Source organism: Musa acuminata, chromosome BXJ2-5 (assembly GCF_036884655.1).
Source record: "Musa acuminata AAA Group cultivar baxijiao chromosome BXJ2-5, Cavendish_Baxijiao_AAA, whole genome shotgun sequence".
In the NCBI taxonomy this organism is placed as follows: Eukaryota; Viridiplantae; Streptophyta; class Magnoliopsida; order Zingiberales; family Musaceae; genus Musa; species Musa acuminata.
Genome location: NC_088342.1, coordinates 30,366,749 through 30,389,220, shown reverse-complemented (window position 1 = coordinate 30,389,220; position 22,472 = coordinate 30,366,749). Strand labels below are relative to the sequence as shown.

Genomic DNA, 22,472 nt, shown 5'->3' with positions numbered 1-22,472 from the left:
TTTAAATTTTTTTTTTATAATATTGATAATCAAATCTTAGGTGATTAGAGATAAACATGAAGGATCAGATAGCTTACAAATTGACAATCAAAGTCCATGCTTGATTAATTCATTTTTATTATGATGAAAATTATAATGTCTTTCAAAATGAGTGAGCTGAAGAAAACATAAAATAAAAGGTTAAATGCGACACTGATCTTAATATTTATACTCCATTTGACGTTGCTAGTTATTTTAAGTGAGAATATGCACGATTAATAATATTGAAGGAATATTAGTTGAATACAATCATTAGTTAGCTAGGGATCATGATTTGATTTTTATGCTGAGGATGATGCCATATGCCTCAACCTAATTTTTCGTTTGTCAAGTTTAGAACTTATGTATGGTTTTTAAAATGATATTAACTTTTAACAAGTAGCCTAATATCGATGATATATAATAAAATCTAACTAACTGAATTTGAACTTTCTACAAGTAATTTAAGATAAAAAAAAAATTTAAAAAAAACCTTAAAAAACAATGATTCGAAGAAGCCTTAAAATGGAACATGTTGTAACTCGAAGTTAATAAAAGTTTGGCATATAATTTCTGATCACAGATGGATGATAGTAGCTTGCAGTAAAATTGAAATCTTCATAATTACAAAGTCTTCCATAGAGTATCAATGTAATTTATGACTATTAAATAGAGATCATAAGAAATGTAATAATTCTTTCATTGACATCAAATTAAAAACAAATTATAAATATACTCCAAAAGTAATTATTGTAAATGTTTAAAAAAGATTTAAAAAAAAGTATGAGAGCTCATGGTGACTTTAAACGATCATATAATCATTTAATTTAATTTTTTTTTTAAAAAAATTAAAGAATTCATGATTATGAGACATGGTAATGACATCTGAAAATTATTTTCAAAATATTTTTAAGAAAAAATTATAATATATATGTGACTTATTTTTAGTATTGATATGAATATTTATCTGATTATTTTTAATTATTTTTGTGCTAATAAATTATTTTTAGTTGTATTTGTCATCACCGAAATGATAAATATGAATTCATTGTTGATTGTGAAAACTTAATAGTTATTAGTGATTTTACTTGAATTTTTTTTTAATCGCGCGAGCGATCTTCCTAAAAATAAAATTACAGTTATTGAATGATGATCTTTTTAAAATTCTTATGATAGATATAATAGGAGATCGACTATTTTGGGCTATTGCTACTGCTATATATACTAGTTTGATAAATGCATGTGAAAAACAAAAACAAAAATTTATTTCGATATCTAAACTAGAGAAGCAAAAATAGATTAAAAATATGTTCACAACAAATAGATTAAAAATAATATAAATTCATTACTAAAATATATTATTGACCTACCTAATACTTATTAATTGAAATAATAAAGATTAAGATTGTCGAATATTATTATTGTATCCATCAAAAAATAAATCGATGATTAAAATTTACTTCGACAAGACACTTTCTAACTTTTCCACGTGCCTATAATGAATTAAAAATGCTGTACGGTAAGTGCTTATAAGATATATAATCATAAAATATTTTTCACTAGAGGTAAATACTATTGAATATAATCAATCAATCAATCAATCAATCAATCAATCAATCAATCAATCGGTATTACCTCTTAGAACATGGTGCAGCTGAAAATAATAATAATAATAATAATAATTCCATGTAAATTCTCATGTGTTATTCAGACCAAAATAAAAAATAAAAAAATAAAAAAATATTGTCAGCAGGAATTTTTGTATTTTTAAATGACAGCCGAAATCCTGTAAACATACATTTTATATTTCTTTGTAGATAGATACTTTATACACAATTAGTAGTAATTTTTGTACATATAAATTCGAAATCCGAAACCTTCATTACACCCCAACCCGATTACCAAAACCCGAAACCGGACCCAAAATTCGAAATCCTGAACCCGAAACCCTAATTTTGACGTCCTAAACCCGAAATCCCGAAACCGAATCACTTGAAACCCGGGAACTGTGCTCGGCCGATGGAGGTCCGAGAACCGGACGGGGCGACGGTGGCGATGGGCGAGCCCGTAGCGGCGGGGGCCGCCTGCGTGGCCGAGCCGCCTCGGATCCGGCGGCTTGACGAGTCAGTGGTTAACCGGATTGCGGCTGGGGAGGTCATCCAGCGGCCGGTCTCGGCGGTGAAGGAGCTCGTGGAGAACAGCCTCGACGCAGGCTCCACCTCCATCTCCGTTGTCGTCAAGGACGGCGGCCTCAAGCTCATCCAGGTCTCCGATAATGGCCACGGCATCCGAGTAAGCCACCATTCCCGACTTACGAATCCTTTTTCTGTGAACCCCACTGGCAAACCCTCGTCGGGCTTTTACGGCAATCTCTGTGGAGATTAACGCACGGATGGAACATGTATCGTCCTTTAGACAGATAGATTTGATAGGCTATCGACTAATATAGTTCTTTATTCTATCTTCTTTGGGTGTTTCCAATCTCTTGTTTCTTGTGTATGTAAGCGGAAATAGATGGATCGATTGTGTTAAGTATGGGTTACTAGTAGTCCAAGACCTAATAATATTTGACCATTCGTCTCTTTCACGTGCAATTTGGCACAAGTATTTGATAAACACGTGCAAAGTAAAGAGGGACATGTACAGGTTTTTAACCTACGATGTGTTCTGGTGCCAGTACAAGTACTCTGATCGAATGGCCAGAAATCCTAAAAGCTTAAGCTATTAGGAAATGATCCAATATATTATAAGCTTTAACAGATTGTTTAGTGGTGGTTGCTCAATTATATTTATGATTTGTAATTAGCATGCATATACGCTGATGATTCCTTCTGTTGGTAGTCTTTATGATTGCTAACTTTTCTATTTGATGGTGTAGTTGAGACACTTTCATTCTTGTACATATATAATTCCATCAGTTGGTTATCAATTTGTTGTTAATATTTCACAAACATTTGCATGCCAAAGTGCACCGGTGGCTGAATTTTGATTTGCAAAATTTGGACTTCCTGCTTGGTGTTGATTCACCTATAGTGATTCAGCAACAAGACAGTCTATTATGGAACCAAATAAGTGCATTTAATATAAGGTAGGATATACCTTCCACTTTTAGTTAACAAAATAAAAATTTTCAGAAGAAACAATATTGACTACTGATGGATGTCATCATCGAGCATATTTTAGTATTGGGCAATTTTGGAGAAAATTAGTGCATTTTACATAAGACAGGATATATCTTCTCATTTATAAACAAAAGGAAAAAAATAGAAAAACGATTTTCTTACTCCTGGTGGATGTAACTTTGGGGCATAGTTTTCACTTCGTAGTATTGGCTTTTATTGAGAAAATACAATCAATTCGTATTGATATTGTCTACTGCCAATGCATTTTCATTTTTTTCGTTGGCCGTATAGTTAGACATCTGTGGAACCAGCTAGTATCAAATAAATTTAACTGGAACTGACTGATTTTGGCTAATTTAAGTGATTTCACAGTCCCAGAAAAGGAAAAAAAAAGGGGAGGAACATGAAGGGAAAAATCTATTTGCTTTTACATTATCTTACACATCATCTTCATGGTGATTAGGGACCAGGGAAAAATCTACAAGTTGTGGAGCTTTTGTATGATATATATAGTGTGGTTATTTACTGTAACAATATTTTTGCACAAAATTTTTATTATTTATTTTCAAATAATTATAATACAATTTTTTGGAAAATTTCTTAATTTTATATTTATGTTTCTTTTTTTTTTTTGGTAAAGACTGATATTGGAGCTTTTAGCATAAAATAATTTTATTTTCCCATTTTTATTTGATTATTTTGATTTTTTAATGTTGTAATTCTTTCAGATTAATTTTTGATTGATTTGATCTTACTGATCTTGATTGTAGCTTCCATAGCTGATTCTAATTCTGATTTGGACACCAATCTTGAGAACTATTTGGGAAGTCCATAAATAGTATCATATAATGTCTTTTCTAATGGAAGGCACCTATTAAGCATTAGAGGCTGCAGGAATTTCTTTTCTCGTGCTACTTGTTACAGATGCTTATAACCATAATATTATACCAAGATGTTATGAAACAACATCTATCAATTTATTTTACATAAGAGCATCACAAAAATCAGTAAATTTGTCTTAAACATAGACTAACCTTTTCTAAGAGAAGTCAATATACAGACTTGTATAACAGGTGTGTCAATTTATCATAATTGTTAATATTGCAGAAGCTTTTCTACCTACAGTTGATATTAATTGTTCAGTTGCTGGCAGTCTGAAGATCTTCCAATACTATGTGAAAGACACACCACGTCGAAATTATCTGCCTATGAGGACCTCCAGTCAATTAAATCCATGGGTTTTAGAGGAGAAGCTTTGGCCAGCATGACTTATGTTGGTCATGTGACAGTGACAACTATAACTGAGGGCCAGCTGCATGGTTATAGGTGCATTATCTTGAACTAGTTTGGTTCCTTCTTTGTAACCGTACAATTCCATAGTGTCCTTTTTGGTGCTTCTTTTACAATGCAGGGTTTCCTATAGAGATGGAGTAATGGAGCACGAACCCAAACCCTGTGCTGCAGTAAGAGGAACTCAGATAATGGTAATGGATGTAATATATTTTAATAATCTAACTCTTTCTACGTTTACAATCACTTCTTTGCATATTTTAAATTCTCAAACTTCATATCTTTCAGGTTGAGAACCTCTTCTATAATATGATTGCTCGTAGAAAAACTTTGCAGAATGCCAACGATGATTATGCAAAGATTGTTGACCTAATTAGTCGGTTTGCAATCCATAACAGCAGTGTGAGCTTTTCCTGCAGAAAGGTTAGCTGAACTCATAATTCTTCCAAAATATTTGAATTTCAAGGAATTCAGATCATTGTTGCATCTGAAGTACATCATATTTCTTTTCTATTTGTACAGCATGGTGTTAATAGAGCAGATGTTCACACTGTTACTACTTTGTCAAAGCTTGATGCCATCAAAACCATATATGGTATTTCTGTTGCTCGTGATCTGATGGAGATAACTGTTTCGGATGACAATCCTTCTCGATCAATATTTGAGATGAATGGTTTTATTTCAAATGCAAATTACACAGCAAAGAAAACTACTATGGTTCTTTTCATAAATGGTAAGTGTTAATAGTGTATATACATATTGCACTATATTTGATGTCTTCAATTTTAGGGAATCCAATTGACATGATTGTCAAGTTTGAAGAACTGCTGATTGATAGTGACCAATAAGTTGAAAAACTGTCTGCTTCATATTATGATGCACCAAAATAAAATGAAAAGTAATCGGGAAGTATTTTATGTTTTGCTTCTTCTCCCTTTTCTTAATTGCCCAAAGCTCATGTTTTCAGCTTCTTCTCTGATATATTTTGTTTTTTCACTTCTCTTCTGTAAAGCTTACACCTGCTATGACAACAGCAAAGTTGGAGAAAAATTTTTGCATCGTTTTTCTGAGCTGTGCTATGGTGAATAGTTTTTGTGCACCTATCTTTGGATGAGGGGAGGACCTTACACTAAACACTTCTTATTTTGTGCTGTGAACTTAAGTTCCTGCTGGTTATTGGAGCAAAGAAAAACATAACTTAGGAAAAACTGGATCATTACTTTAAATTTATTACCAAATATTATGACTGATATACTTACTCTAGGAGAATGGAATCATATGATATCTTTTCTGGAACTCTTAGAACTTTGTTAAAAAGTTCTCATGAACCTGAGGAAAATATTTATACCATGATTCATGTTGATTCTATCAAGTATACAATAGATATGTAAATTTTGAGTATGCAACTTTTTTTCTCCTAATTCCAATTGTCATGACTCGAAGGATTTTTTTTTATCATATCATATTTGTCCCAATATACATCTGTGTTATTAGTACTTGATCCCTGAGATGTGCCAATTAAAATCAGTCATCTTTTTTAGCCTGCATTTTTATGGTTCTGTGCTCCTATCATATTGATTATTGGATCTTGATGGTTAATTTCTAATACTTAGGAGAGTGGTTAATTTGTTTTCAAATTGATCTTTTTTATTCTGGTTGAATATTGAATCTTTCATTCACTGGAAACTTCTTATGATAAGTTATTTGGATCATGTTTGTTGTCACTGAGGACATGCTAGTGATAATTTCTGACACAGAGAGGTGTCCATTAGTGACAGGCATGAGTGTCTAACATGGCAATTGTTCAAACTTCAGAGCCAAAGTATTGGGATCGAAGCATACAAATTTGTTCTTTTAATAAAAATCATGTAGGCCTTCTAGGTTCTCTTCATGATATTTGTATGTGTTGACATGAATGCTATTGACAGATATGTGCATCATAGATCCATTTTCTGTTTGTTTGACATATCAAGTTGTAGAAACTTTTTTTTTCCTGTTGAGTCTTCTTTTTTTTTTTCAGGGAACTTATCAGATACTTTGATCAAGTCTCCAATTTATTAAATAATTATTAAAAACATCAGATACTTTTGGATGATCGGGAGATATACTTCATGAACACTTTATAGGGATAATTAGTTTCAGATGAATATTGACTTTTAGTTAAAGAGATAGATATATGACTAAATAAGTTGTTTATATGATCGTTGTATTAAGCTTAAATGTTTAATGAAGTTAAATCGTGATCGTACTTCATCTATTTTAAATTGTTGCTAGGGATTCTAGTTAATTACTTATTATTTGTGTTGATATTACGACTAATGATATAGTACTATTAATTTTAACACTATTAATATATTTAAATTATTCACATAAAATATCAAATATTTAATACTATTATTTTGATGTAAGAATGCTTTATTGTAATTTTTTTAATTTTTTTTTGATATATCAGACCCCATTATCGATGCTTCAACTAATTTTATTTTCACTTACGCTTGTTAAACTGGAAGGTCTATACTGCAAGTATCATTATCGGTTTCCTTTAATCTTTTTCTTGAGTAATTCACAGCAAAGGAAATCACATCCGAGACATAGCAAATAGAAGTAAATGATTGTCATTTGAAATTTCAGGGTTAGTGATGTCCCTGTTCTGTATCATCTCTTAATGTTTGGACCTTTTACATGTGAAATATGTGATTATATGGGACAAATAACAGTAGTGTAATGTTGACAATTCATATGATCTTTTTCCTGTCAAAGTACTCTACATGTTATTAGTATTTTAGTGGTTAATCTAAGTGTCTTTCAGGACAAGTTCACTCTCACAGGAAAGAAAAGCCAGAAGAACTTTTGGTGTTCTCATCTTTCTCATTCGTTTTTAGGTGTTATTAATCCTATCACAGTTATCCATGGGGAACCATGCTTATCATGCTTGTAATTATCATGGATGAATGGTGAATGTATGGGTGGGCACACCTATCATGTCCACAGAAATCTGGGGACCTCCTACTGTATTTCAGGAAGTTGCAGATTCAGTTTTGCTACTTTTTCACATTATCTGAATTTGTTTCTTTTAGACAGGCTGGTTGAATGCACTTCCTTGAAGAGAGCTGTAGAAGTTGTATACTCATCAACTCTGCCAAAGGCATCTAGACCTTTCATTTATATGTCGATTAAACTTCCATCTGAGCATGTAGATGTGAATATCCATCCCACCAAAAGAGTGGTACGTTGCCACAGATAAGTGTTTTATAAAATAGATTCTTCAAAATTTTAGAAGGTTATTGGATGGTTTTTTAAGTTTCTGAAAGTTGGTAACAGGATCTGTGAACATGGTGCATTTTTGTTATATGCAGGTGAGCCTTTTGAATCAAGAGAGTCTTATTGAAACTATACAGAATGCTGTGGAGTCCAAATTGATGACTTGTAACACCACAAGGACATTCCAAACTCAGGTAGTTTGAAACTTTTGCAGTCCCTTTTCAAGGAAGTTGGCATGACTTTCTCTGTCATTTAAATTGCTTGTGAGCACAGTTCAGCTTGCAATGTTTGAAATCAGCATATCTGGATATATCAGCCTTAGATTGTTCTGATCAGCCTAAGGTTGGTGAAAAGTAGCCAGGACTACAATTTTGAAGTTTTCTTTTGAGAAGGTAAAGTATGACTTGTCTATGGAAAACCATTCTACGGGTGACTTTTTTCCCCAAATAAAAGGCCATAAATCTAAGATCACATTAGCCACTTGTTATTTTAGGTTTTCAAGGCTTTTGAGATCTTTCTCATTAGTAATTATGCCACAGGATCTCTTAGAATGCAACTAACTTGTACTTAAGAGCTTCCCCTCATACTTAATCATTGTTTGCTTCTGTATATGACAGACTGTAAGCTGTGCACCAGCAAGTAACTTTACTGCAAGAAAGGACACTGAGATCAGTCCTTCCGTTTCTGGTACTAAATACTCTTCAGTTGTCTTTGCCGCAGAAACATAATTAAAAATATATCTCAGATGTACTCGGCCATGATGTTCCTGTGTTTATGACATCATGGTGAATTTTATACTTAGGGACAAAATCCCAGAAAGTGCCAGTAAATCAAATGGTTAGAACAGATTCTCGTGATCCTTTTGGTAGGTTGCATGCCTACTGGCAAGATTGTCCTGCTTCCCAGCATGAAAAGAAATCAGACCTGGCTTCTGTTAGGTATGATCTGCTATTCAATGAAATAACCAGAACTGTTTTGTGGATCCCTTAGTTTTCAATTAATTGATATTAATGTCACATTGAACACAGTACTACATAGTAATTTACAGAGGATAGGGAGATACTGTAACCGGAAATCACATGTAACATGCTGAGGGCAAATCTTTAATTGGTATAATATATTTTTATGAAACCACTGTTTCAGTTTGAGATTTCTAACTGACCTGTAAGCCACCAAACTGCTAGTCTTCTCAATTTTTGGTGTTCTTCTTGGAGCTTGCATATATCTGTTTTTGCCATCTTCCTTTGAATGGGATGTTTCAGTGTTTTGCTAATCTCGTTAACCTATTATGACCATATTGTGGTATATGTGACAAAAAATCTGGAGATGGGCACTCAAGGTGACACAAATGCTTGAAATTAAATAATTGCTAAATTAACTTTATTTGATAAAATTGTTCAGTTTGCAGTGTGGAGGTTGCGTTCTTGAATTTATTAAAAGTTTCATGCAAAACATATATTCTTAATTTTTTTTTGGCTGCATACTGTATATACAAAGCATACATTACGCTCAAACATAAGGCATTTGTTTTCACTTTCCCATAAGAAGGCATCTTCTTTAGTTTATAAATGGTTTATAGTTTGGGATGTATGCAACATATAATTTTATCATAGTACGCTTGTTTTTGTTGTGGAGGTTATTATCTGATTTTTCTAATCATATATTCTAGAAGATAGAAACTTAAAAATGATATATGGTCACTTTGTGTGCATGCTAATTGCAGCTTTTTATATGTTTCTTTACATGCACAAATTTTGCTGTAACTTTTCTGATATTGTTATTAATAGACTGTTCTATCCTCATACATAAGAATTGCTGTAAGGCAAAGGAGGAACCCAAGGGAATCTGCAGATCTCACCAGCATCCATGAGCTTCTTAATGAAATCGATCAAAACATTCATCCAGGTCTGTTGGAATACAAGTTTTATGTGCTCACTTAAATAAAACTAGATGGTCAGCTATCACATTTGGGTTGATTTGTTTCCTTTATCAATGTAGGTCTCTTGGAAATTGTCAAAAATTGCACATATATTGGACTTGCTGATGAAGTTTTTGCACTACTTCAACATAATACTCATCTGTACCTTGTGAATGTGGTGAATGTTAGGTAAGGGTGTAATGCTTTGTCCATCTTCTGTTTGTTCTACTTGTTTCTTTTAGTAGATTCTTTCCAATTATGGTTCTATTGATTTTTCTTTAATGGAAGGAAGAAATTTACATAGTTGCCTCTTTGAAAAGAAAAAGAAAGAAAATCTTTCTTGAGTATTATATGTACATAAGGTTAGTACTAAAGGCATATACTTATCTACCATTTCTTGTGGCAATCGAGGATTAAACTGCATTGTACCACCTGGTGTGTCCTCAACTTGGGGTTTTGGTATTTATAATCAGATACATTGTGCCATCTGTTGCAGTCTGAAAAGCATGGACTGAATTCAATTTCAGTGGCATAGTTAATTTACTAATCCGAGATCTGAGTTTATGATTTGCTTGTGTGTGGTACCTCATTTTTACATAGTTATGTTGGCTGCTTCGAAAGTTTGGTCATTTTTTGCATCTTTTAAATGACCAACGCCAAGTTGGTCCTGCTCTTAGAATATAATGACGCTATCCTATATATAATGTTTAAATTCTTATATCAACCTCCAACATTTAAACTCCAAAGCATAAATAGTATGAAGATAATAAGAATCTTTTGGACTTAAAATAAAAATGAAAATTTTGGAAGTCAAAAGTTTATCGAGAGCAAGGTTCACAATACCAGCTGGTATGTTTTGGTATGAGTGAGATTTAGCGATTCAACTAGTTATTATTACACAGATTAAGGTAAACCAGGTGGTATGTTCATACAGGACATATATTTGGCAATATTGCTTACTACGAGGTTGGTACCATCCTATACAGGGTATAGGGCGGGTATAGAGCCATGATACAGGCTCTATACCAAGATTTTTTTTTTTTTTTTTCAGTTTTTTTTATTCTTATTTTAAATTCAGTACGTACTAGTGGACCGAGTGTTGGACTCCAATATGGTCCTGGTTCAAACCTTGACCGATCAGTATCGGTACATGAAATTGTGAACCCTATATTTGAGGATCAACAAACAAGTTTTACTTTTTTATTATGAATTTAATTAAGATTCAAATTTGTACTTTTTTTTAAAATTTGTAAAGTCATGTATCTTCACCGAACAATAAAAAATTTATTGACAATTCTTCTAATTTAAACTATTTAATTATGGCATTGATGTAGCTTGAATCAATCTTGAAAATAGTGCTACAGGAATTGATAGAATCTTGAGGAAGGTAGCTTAAAGGATGGCTACTCAGATTTGGAACATGCACTCAGATCAAAGTCAAAACTTTAAAAGAGTGATGGGATATAATAAGAGAAGTTCAAAGTGTGACAGTAATAAACATTAAGATGTCCAATTAGCAAATGAACCCATACATGCTTTTCCCTCTATAGCATAATATGTACTATGGATCATCAGAACCGAATACTCAGCCATGTCTTAGGCCATTGGGTCATCGGTTAACCTGGTGAGTCAATGGTTGGACTGCAGTTTTAATATTTTTTTTAAAAATAAAATTATATTATATGTATAAAATTAAAAATATATGAATAATACTATGTAATTAAAAATATAATGAATGTGGATGATAGGAATGAAGTAGACATGTTGAGCGAATAATAAATAATAATAATTTTTTTTGTTACAAGAAAAACACCTAAATACCTTTGTGCATGGATTGCTGTACTATCGAATTGGTATGGTACGAGCAGCACATACCAGTCCGAGCATGGATTGATATGCAGACCACTCCTGTTTTGAGCAATCCGATTAAAATAATAAGAAAAATCAAAAAGTGGTGGGCCCTATCCAACTTAGTGTTAAAAAAGAAAAAAAAAAGTAAATTAGGGCTCATGAACACAAGCCCTCTTCTCGTGTATGAAGTCTTTGCCCTTGCTGCTACGACTTCACTGCTGTGATGCTACCTCTTTGCCGTAATGATGCTGCCACTGCCTCTGTGATGCTGCCACTTGCCGTCGTTGTTGCTGCTTTCAAATTTATAACATTTTCCCTTCTCTAAAATTTATGTGATTGGAAACTTGGCATCAAGTTTAGAGGTTCATATCAAGTTGGCATATGTCGATTCTCCTTGTCTTTTTGACTTCCAGTCACACACTATAAACAGTATTTTTGTGGTCGACCAGAATCTACTAGTTACAAAAATCTGGTGCTTTGTTAAATAGTTTCTTTATTCCGCTTAATTCCAATTGGTTTTCACTCTTAAGGAAATGTTGTCATCAATCGAACCGTATTCAGGTAATCCTTATAAATTGTGTATAAATTTCTAGATAGTTACTGTCCTTGTGGAAATTTCTTGGCTACTGTAGCTTATATTTGTTGTAGTTTCCTTGACAAAACTAACTACTTATGTTTTGCTAATTTGTCATTCCTGCATATCAGCAAAGAACTTATGTATCAACAAGTCATACGCCGCTTTGCCCATTTCAATGCCATCCAACTTAGTGAGCCAGCACCTTTACCAGAATTGTTAATTTTGGCATTAAAAGATGAAGACTTAGAATCTGGAGGTGACAATGATGATGAATTGAGAAAGAAGATAGCAGAGGTAATATCATTGCCTTACATGTGCTTCTTATTCAATGTAAATTATTGTAATATTATCACATTTTGTTTTTATTTTCTCTGCCTTTTCAAAAAAATGGGTGGAATAAATGCACTTGTCAGTTTTTCTTAACAATTGCATGTACTTTTTGTGCTATTTTATGCTGTTGAAGCTAAATGGAAAAAAATGTCTGTTAACACAAGTATTTTCTTTCAAAGAATTATTAGAAGCTCATGCGGTACTGCAGATTGGTCTTTCTCGAGGTTCCAAGTTCCAGTGGCACACCTTGTGCCAATGAGCTATCAAGATAAAGTGGACCAACATATTAACCAATGCTGATACTTGACATAGTCTAGGCTGTCTAGCATGCCAGCAGCAAAAGAAAGGGGTGAAAAGCAATCAAAACAGCAACAAAATAGGTAAGGGTAAGCGGTGGAAGATCGGGTTCCAAACCTCGTAATATACAATCAATAATCATCTTTATCAGCTGAGCTAGTCGATATCTCTAAAATTTAGGTAAAAGCAAAAGACAACTGAGATTTGGTCACAGGACCTCATATTCACTAATAAAATTTTTTACCAATTATACTAGCAAACACCTTCGAGATGTGAGTAAAGGTAAGTAATTTTTGGTGAAGGTAGAGGGCAGTAGTTCATAAATGTCTATGATTAAATTGGTTTTCCATATTTGAGTCATTTGTCTTAAATTGTATCCTGGTTAGTCAAGTTACGATTCCAATATATTTTTGTTGTACTGGCCTTTTTATTATCCTATTCACCGCTAGATCTTTTACTGTCCCATACATCGGATGAAATGGAAGCTTAAGGGGCCTCATGTAGGCAAAACTGGATGCATTTTCTTCTCGAGCTCATTTTCATTTTTGTCTGTCTCAACCTCTTTTACTTTTGTGTTCATTGATGCATTATCTTGAGTGTGCTGTTCAACTTAGAAGAAGAGGCACGAGTACTTGCCCGACTGTGCATCTACCTAGAAGAAGACTGTCAGTGAGCTTCTCTTCTGCTTTTCTATTTCTTGTCATGGGCTAGGTGCATGATAAAGAATGGATTCTTGTTTTTGTCCTTTCTTTTGTGAGTTAGAATGACTAATATTTGATTTACTGTTATATTGATGTCTGTTACTTCTACTGCAGCATATACTACACATTTGAATTGTTAATAGCATATTGTAATCTTATACTAATAATCCACTTTGGGCTCATGGTGTTCACAATAACATTGAGGGGTATATGTTTTTTCCTGAGTGGTGTATATGCCAAAGGGAAAAGAATCATAGAGAAGCATGTGCCAATCTTATTGATCTTCAATCTAATTGCTTAGATAGTTGGAAATATGTTTAACCATTATTCTTGTGGATCTTATACAACTTGCCTAGAAATACTTGAGTGGATTTGGCAATAAAATGTTGACGAGAGTAGCATGACATAATCATCTTATCTTATCCACACTTTGATGTATCTCATACAAGTGTATATGATGTACACAGCTTTATGTTGCTTTCTGCCTTGCGTGTCAGATGAATACCGAGTTACTTAAACAAAAGCGTGAGATGCTTGAAGAGTATTTCTGCATAAATATAAATCAAGAGGGGAATTTGACGAGACTACCCGTGATACTTGAGCAGCATACTCCTGATATGGACCACATTCCAGAATTCTTGTTGAGTTTGGCTAATGATGTAGGTTCTGAGTTCTGTATCTTATTCTTTTGGTTTTTGTGGATCAACATATTTGTATATAATTTTTTCACCTATTTAATTACAGCAGAAATTATTCTGTTGCAAAAAATTTCTTAAAATTAAAATTCTTGATTGGATTATTGTAATTTAATTTCAAATAAGCACAGGAACATAAGAGTCTCTTTACCTTCTTCATGACATTTTAATTTGTTACACTTACAAATAATACATCACTGCACTTGCAATTTTCCTTACCAAATGCTGATTCTGAAATGTTCTTTATTAAGTGCTAATGCTGGTCAGATGCTTAGATCTTATAGATAAATGCAGTCATCCTTAATTAATATAGTATCTAATGATTCAAATCTTGATTGACAGATAATTTATATATGTTCAGGGAATAATATCACTTTATTGTCACCATGTGCAATCTTTACCTTTCTCTGTTTGGCTTTTGGCTTAAATCTTAATTCTTGGTTAACTTTATAGGTTGATTGGGAGAATGAGAAAGAATGCTTCCAGGCAATATCTGCAGTTCTCGGTAACTTCTATGCCATGCATCCTCCTGTCCTGCCTAATCCAGCAGGCGATGGGATTGAATTCTACAAGAAAATTAACGGCAAAGCTGCGTCTATTGATGATGCAGGTAATGAGTTGACTGGCACCGGTAAGCTATAGATTTTGCCAAGACACTAATCTCTTTTCTATGTAAGAGTTGATAATTATTAACGCTGCATATAGTTCTTTGTAAGGCTTGTCCTCAATTCATAATTGTAATTCTTGTCCTTGAATTCCTAAGAGTAGGATTACGTCGGTAGGTCAGATAATAGGTCTTCTTAGTTCCAATCACAATTGCAATTGTAAACATAACAAGAAAGATTTTTTTTATTGGTCTTCTGATCTCATAACAGATGATCATGGACAAGATGATCTTGACCAGGAGCTACTGGCTGAGGCAGAAACTGCCTGGGCCCAGCGTGAGTGGAACATTCAGCACGTATTATTCCCATCTATGAGACTGTTTCTCAAACCACCAAAATCAATGGCTACAGATGGAACTTTTGTTCAGGTTATCTTCTCTCGCTGCTAGCTTTAGGAGTACCAACTTTATTGCAATATTTGATGCTCTATCTTATTGTTGTTACTTCAATATCAGTTAGCTTTTCAGGCCATGTGAATACATGGGATATATAGAATCAAATGCTCTTATCTTATTGGTTCTCAGTAGTTCACACCTTTATCCCTAGTCAGTCCATGTAAATACATGGGATATATAGAATCAAATGCATCATCAATAATGACCCTCTTGTTGTGTTTGTCCTCCCATATTCTAACCTGATTCAATCTAGATGACTGCTCCGTAGAGTTTCTTTTGATGTAGGCTCCCTTGCATGAAAGTTTTGTATTATCATTGTGTTATAAACATTGTTCTCTACTAATAAAACTAACAGAAATTGTACCTTCTGATTTGTGATCTATACATGCAAGTCCTGCCATAGAATCACATGATGGGGCTTTAAATGCAATATATTTGATATCATACTGAACTGTTCTGGCAAGATAAGAACATTGCTCGTCTGTTTGTAAAACATGTTAGTTTTTTTTTTAATGGAATTTTTTGTAATTAGATAATAAGTAGATCTCAGTTTCATATTCTCGTGTTTAAACATTGACAGGTTGCTTCTCTAGAGAAGCTCTACAAAATCTTTGAAAGGTGTTAGAAATAGCTCGTACAAATGCAAGCTACTTAGTAAATGCTCAAAGATAGGGGAATTAGATGCCCTGTAAATTGAACCATTCTACTATGGTTATCAAAGATGGTTAAGATCTGCTCTAGTATGTTTGGATGAAAAATGCAGGAATTTTGATGCTTTTTTGTTTTTTCACGGATAGAGGGCATGCCTTGTGTCATGCTGGTATAGCTTTTTGATGTGAAATATCATCATGCATTAATATTTTCAAGAAAGTTCCTGTTTAATCAGTTGAGAAAAGCTTTCTGTATTCTCATTAAATTTCTTCGTGGTTCAAATGTTTCGAACTTAAATTAATCTTTAAACATTAGGAAGGTAAGTGGTAACGGAGAAAAATGTTCTTGATGGCCGAACTTATATATATAAATGATTTTTTGATCCTTGTGCTCCATCTCTGTTTTAAGAATATTTTTTACCATCTAAAGTGAGAATTGTATATTTATGTTTGTATTTTGGTGTTTTAGAAACATATTTAAGTATTAAATTATCTTATATTTGGTATGAGAGCAAAAATTAACCTATGCCATGACATAAACAAATTTTAATTTTTTTTTCATTTTTTATATCATGAATATAATTTGATTTGAGTTTTTATTTTGGAACTTTTGATGCTTTTTGGTATTGAAAATTATGAGGATATAAGATTTTTAGCCTTTTTAGTGAAATAAAACATTCATTTTGGTAAAATACTCATATTATGTATGAATATTTTATTATATTTATATAATTAATCAAGATAAAATATCATTATTTTTATAATTTAATTACACGAATTATGAATTGATACATAATTTGATAGTTTTATCATAAAGATTATTTGAAGCTATTTGAATTAAAAATTTAGATTATTAAGCCTCAAATTTTAATATAAGCATTTAGGGTCTTTACCAAACTATTAATTTCTTCGATATCTTATGTGACATTCTCGAACTTAGGGGTAATAACTATAAAGAATGGAAGGAGTGGATTCTCTTTCATATATGGTGGATGGATATTGATTATCCTATTAGGAAAGACGAGGTCGTGTTATATGAGCGAGGTCGTGTTATATGAGTGATGAGAGTGATCCAATCGGCTTAACCTGATGTTTATCAAGACTAAGATAACTGTTAGTATATGTGGTTCTATTGATCGGTATGAGAAGATCCGAGACTTGCTGTAAGCTATTGATGAACAATTCATCACATGGAAAAGGCATTGACAAGCACCCTAATAATGAAATTCTCATCCCTTAGACTCACCAATTTAAAGGTGTGTGCGAGCATATAATGCAAATGTGGGATATATTGGCTTAACTTAGGAAACTCGAGACTTTAAAGATTTCATACAACATATATAAAGATAAATAGATAATTAATAAATTAATAACCATGTGTGCTCAAGAATAAGAGAGGCTAGTAAAAGAGCTAGGTGAGAGTGCATTACTAGTAACCGTTCGTAGGAAGAACAAAACTAACAAAACCAACAAAAATCAAGTCAATCAGAAAGCTATTTAGTAAGGAAAAAGTGAAATACCATCTCAAGTTAATATCAAGAAAGAAGTAAAATATTTCTTCTATAAAAAGAAGGGACACATGAAGAAGGAATGTACAAAATTCTAATAATGACTTGAAAAGAAAAATAAACCAACCTCGTTTGTGTGCTATGAATCTAATATGGTTAATGTTAATATTAATACCTAGTGGATTGACTATGGATCAACAATCCATATTACAAACTCTTTGTAGGGTATGCAAAACCTAAAGAAGCCAATGGGAAGTGAGCAAAGCATCTTATCAAGTAATAAGATTGGCTTACATGTGGAGGCGATGGAAACTTATATTTTAACTTTAAGTAGTGATTTTGTTTTAGAATTAAAAAGGATTTTTATGTACTAAGTATCTCACAAAACTTGATTTCTATTTTTAGACTCGTACCATTTGGATATTTCTTTAATTTTCAAGAAACAACATTGGAAATCGAGTTTGTGATATATGTGGGTTTGGAGATATCCATCTAAGGTCAGGATATATAATCTACAACTTGAAACATTTTCACATGCCATGAGTTGTAAAGAATCAGATTTGTGACACGATGCCATGAAGAGAAGATAGAATTCCATGAAGAGTAATGAAGTTTGGGATATTGTAAAGTTGCCTAATGGGGTAAAGGCCATTGGTTGCAAATGGGTCTTTAAGACCAAGAAAGATTTGTTCGACAACATTTACTCAAAAAGAAGGAATCAATTATATATAGTTGTTTTCTTCTATATCTAAAAAAAGATTCTCTTCGTATCATTTTGACATCAGTTGCTCATTTGACGTTGAATTGCAACAAATGGATGTAAAAATGATATTTCTTAATAAAGATCTAGAGGAAAAGGTTTATATGAAACAATACGAAGGTTTCTCTTCTAGTGTTGGTGAGCACTTAGTTTATAAGATTAAGAAATCTATATACAATCTAAAACAAGCCTTTGGTCAATGGTATTTTAAATTTCATAGAGTAATTTCTCCATTCGGATTTATTGAAAATCCCATGGATCAATGTATATATCAGAAGGTTAATAGGAGTAATATGTTTTTTTGTTTCATACGTGGATGATATTTTGCTTGCAACTAATGATTTTATTGTATGAGATGAAACAATTCCTTTCTAAAAAATTTAACGTAAAAGATATAGGTGAAGCATCTTATGTCATTGGTATTAAAATCCATAAAGATAGATTTCGAGGAATTTTAAGCATATTATAAGAAACCTATATTAATAAGCTTTTAGAGAGATTTTGGATGAGAGATTGTTCACAAGTGTTGCTCTCATTGTGAAAAGTGATAGGTTCAATTTGAACCAATGCCCGAAGAACAACTTTGAGAGGAAATCAATGAAAAACATTTCATATGCTTTTGTCATAGGAAGCCTTATGTATGCTCAGGTTTGTACTAGACTTAATATTGCATTTGCTATGAGGATATTAAGGCGATATCAAAGTAATCCAAGTATGGAACATTGGAGAGTTACAAAGAAAGTGATGAGTTATCTTCAAGGAACTAAAGATTACGTACTTATGTATAGACATACAGACAATTTGGATGTGATTGACTATTCAAATTCAGACTTTACCGGCTATGTTGATTCTTGTAAATCAACATCAAGGTACATTTTCAAGATAGCTGGTGGAGCTATTTCTTGGAGGAGTGTCAAGCAGACCTTGATTGTTACTTCTATTATGGAAGCCGAGTTTGTCTTTTATTTTGAGGCTATTTCAAATGGTGTATAACTTAAGAGTTTTATTTCTAGGCTTAAAGCCATAAATTTTATTTCTAAGCCATTGAGAATTTTCTATGATAATTCAGTTACTTTTTTATGAATAAGAATAATAAAAGTGGAAGTTGAAGTAAATACATCGATATTAAGTATTTAGCCATAAGAGAACGCATAAAAGAAAAGAAAGTGGTCATTGAGCATATTAGCACTGAATTAATGATTGCTGATCCTTTGACTAAGGGCATACACCTTTGAAATTCAAGGATCGTGTAGAGAAAATAAGACTTGGTTTTACTTTGTAATTGGATTTACTATTGAAACTCTTATATATTATGATGTTTTTTCATATTCATGTGCACATTAATTTATTTAACAAAATATATTTATATTGGACTAAGAATAAACATAAGTTTTGTTCATCAAGTAATATTACAACATTCAGATTAATACTTGAGAACTAAGTACATCGTAATACATGGATGATAATACTCGCTCTTAGCGGACTTATCGTTATGATTCATGTATTTATTTCTTAAAAAAATTATTTGATAAAATTAATTTAAGTTATTAAATTAAACGTATAGACCAAGTGATCAGTTCAGGAACATAGTTTCTACACATGATCATATAGAATCTCAACCTCCATATCGAATAATAGATTAGTTATAGTTCATAGCAATTCTCAAGTAAAAATTTGTGTTGAACAATCAATCATTGAGGTTCCACAAGTTGCTGACAATACTCTAATAGATCAAGCAATTCAGTAATTATAATAAACTCTTGAATAACTAGTTGAATCACAAGTTTCTCGTGGAGACATTGGTACAACATTAAGAAGATCTACTAGAAATAAAATATATGCAATTCCTAGTGATTATATTGTATATCTATAAGGATCTGACTATAGTATTGGAGCAAAAAATGATCCTGAAATATTTTCTTAAGTCATTAGTTACAAAGAGATAGATTTATAGCACGATGCCGTAAAAGAGGAGATGAATTCCATGAAGAGCAATGGAGTTTGGGATTTTATAGAGTTGTCTAATAGAGCAAAGATCATTGGCTGTAAATGAGTATTTAAGACTAAGAAAGATTCATTAGGCAACATTGAGAGATACAAAGCGAGACTTATTGTAAAAGGATTTACTAAAAAAGAAGAGAGGTGTTTTCTCCTATATCTAAGAAAGATTCTCTTTGTATTATTTTAGTGTTAGTTACTCATTTAACTTTGAGTTGTAACAAATAAATGTGAAAACAATATTTCTTAAAAGAGATCTAGAGGAGAAGGTTTATATGAAACAAATTAAAGGTTTCTCCTCTAGTGTTCGTAAGTACTTAGTTTGTAAGCTTAAGAAATCTATAAATGGTTTAAAACAAGTCTCCTATCAATGGTATTTTAAATTCCATAGAGTAATTTCTTCATTCAGATTTATTAAAAATCTCATGGATCAATGTATGTACTATAAGGTCAATCAGAATAAAATATATTTTCTTATTTTATACGTGAATGATATTTTGCTTACAAGCAATAATTTTATTTTATGAGATAAAACAATTCCTTTCTAAAAAAATTGATATAAAGGATAAAGGATAAGAGTGAAGCATCTTATATCATTGGCATTAAAATTTATCGAGATAGACCTCGAGGCATTTTAGGTCTATCACAAGAAACCTATATAAATAAACTTTTAGAGAGATTTCGGATGAGGGATTGTTCACAAAGTGTTGCTCCCATTGTGAAAGGTGATAGGTTCAATTTGAACTAATACTTGAAGAATGACTTTGAGAGGGAATGAATGAAAAATATCCCATATGCTTCTACCATAGGAAGCCTTATGTATGCTCAAGTTTGTACTAGACCTGATATTGCATTTACTATGGAAATGCTAGGGTGATATCAAAGTAATCTAAGTATGAAACATTTGAGAGTTACAAAGAAAGTGACGAGGTATCTTCAAAGAACAAAAAATTACGTACTTATGTATAGACATACAGACAATTTAGATGTGATTGACTGCTACTTTGCTGGTTATGTTGATTCTTGTAAATCAACATCATGGTATGTTTTCATAATAGCTTGTTGAGCTATTTCTTGGAGGAGTGTCAAACAAACCTTGACTGCTACTTCTGCTATGGAAGCCGATTCATCTCTCGGCTTAGAGCCATGAATTTCTATTTCTAGGTCGGTAAGAATTTTTTATGATAATTTCGCTACTATTTTTATGACTAATAACAATAAATGTGGAAGTTGAAGTAAACACATCGACATTAAGTATTTAGCAATAAAAGAACACATAAAAGAAATGAAGGTGGTCATTGAGCATATTAACACTAAATTAATGATTATTGATCATTTGACTAAGGATTTGCTACTTCTGAAATTCAAGGATCATATACAGAAAATGAGACTTGGTTTCACTTTATAATTATATTTACTATTGAAACTTTTATATATTATGTTTTTTTCTTATATTCATGTGTACATTAATTTATTTGAGAAAATATATTTGTGTTGGACCAAGAATAAACATAAGGTTTATTCATTAAGTAATATTACTATATTCAGATTAATACTTGAGAAACTAAGTACATTGTAATACATGGATGATAATACTCACTCTTAGATGATTTATCGCTATGATTCATGTATTTGTTTATTAAGAAAGTTATTCGTTAAGATCAATTTAAGTTATTAAATTAAACTTATGGACAAGTGAGAGAATGTAACCATTCTCATTAAGTTTCTCTATTTATTATGTAATTATTCTTATTAAATTTCTTCATTTATTACGGTCCAAAAGTTAAGTTTCGAATTTGAATTAATCGGAGGTCGATGATAATAGAGAAAATTAGTTTTTATGGTACAACATCTATATATAAATGAGTTTTTGGTCTTTGGGCTTCATCTCTGTTTTAAAAAAAATTTTACCATATAAAATGAGAGTTGTGAGTTGAGAAGCACCAAAATACTATAAAAAAATCATTACTAAAATTCTCAACAACAATTATAAAGGGTATGTAATTTTCACGTTAGGTTTGTGAGAAAGACAATGTCGCCGAAGTGCCGAGGTCCGGAGCCAGAAGCTGGGCGCGACACTACCCTTGGCTGCGCTCGGGCTTGCGCCGCCGTAGTCGTGGTGCAAGCAGAAGTGGAAGTGGGTCGTTCTTTCTCCTCCCTCCGCCTTGGCCATGGTGGCAGGCAATCCAAGGGAGCGTGGTGGATCACATGCGGTTGGCTGCGCTCTTTATAACCAGCCAGGGAAATTGTCAGTTTCGTTCACCTTCTACTCGCTCTGCGTGCACGTTCCTCCATTTCATGCTAGAAAAACATTGTGGAGGTTAGAAACGATTGAATTGGAAGGACCCTACGATACATAATATGGATGCAGACGAGATGTTGGGGTTCGTTCTCTTTCGTTTCAGAACGTCCCAACTAACGATTTCGAACGTTTTC

The 22,472-nt window shown here is 32.5% G+C and overlaps 1 protein-coding gene across 7 annotated transcripts; it reads left to right on the top strand.

Moving 5' to 3' along the window:
* Window positions 1-2,005: 2,005 nt before the first annotated feature.
* LOC135583953 (DNA mismatch repair protein MLH1-like) lies at window positions 2,006-16,005 on the top strand. 7 transcript variants are annotated; one of them, XM_065109118.1, is made up of 16 exons: window positions 2,006-2,310; window positions 4,294-4,466; window positions 4,552-4,624; window positions 4,719-4,853; window positions 4,953-5,163; window positions 7,508-7,656; window positions 7,787-7,885; window positions 8,309-8,378; window positions 8,494-8,629; window positions 9,502-9,596; window positions 9,690-9,798; window positions 12,166-12,331; window positions 13,833-14,024; window positions 14,514-14,691; window positions 14,936-15,093; window positions 15,701-16,005. In XM_065109118.1, the coding sequence occupies exons 1-16, from the start codon at window positions 2,038-2,040 to the stop codon at window positions 15,743-15,745; spliced, it is 2,262 nt and encodes a 753-aa protein (XP_064965190.1). In that variant the 5' UTR covers window positions 2,006-2,037; the 3' UTR covers window positions 15,746-16,005. The 7 variants fall into 7 exon arrangements, with proteins under 7 accessions (XP_064965190.1, XP_064965194.1, XP_064965192.1 ...); XM_065109120.1 differs by having other exon boundaries at window positions 2,007-2,310; window positions 13,863-14,024; XM_065109119.1 differs by having other exon boundaries at window positions 2,007-2,310; window positions 14,514-14,670.
* Window positions 16,006-22,472: the final 6,467 nt, after the last annotated feature.

Excerpts from the sequence above, each read along its gene's own strand:
- LOC135583953 (XM_065109118.1), top strand. The coding sequence starts at position 2,038 with ATGGAGGTCCGAGAACCGGACGGGGCGACGGTGGCGATGGGCGAGCCC. Across the intron at positions 4,854-4,952 it reads TGAGCTTTTCCTGCAGAAAG|CATGGTGTTAATAGAGCAGA; the intron begins GTTAGCTGAACT and ends CTATTTGTACAG. Across the intron at positions 7,657-7,786 it reads TCCATCCCACCAAAAGAGTG|GTGAGCCTTTTGAATCAAGA; the intron begins GTACGTTGCCAC and ends TGTTATATGCAG.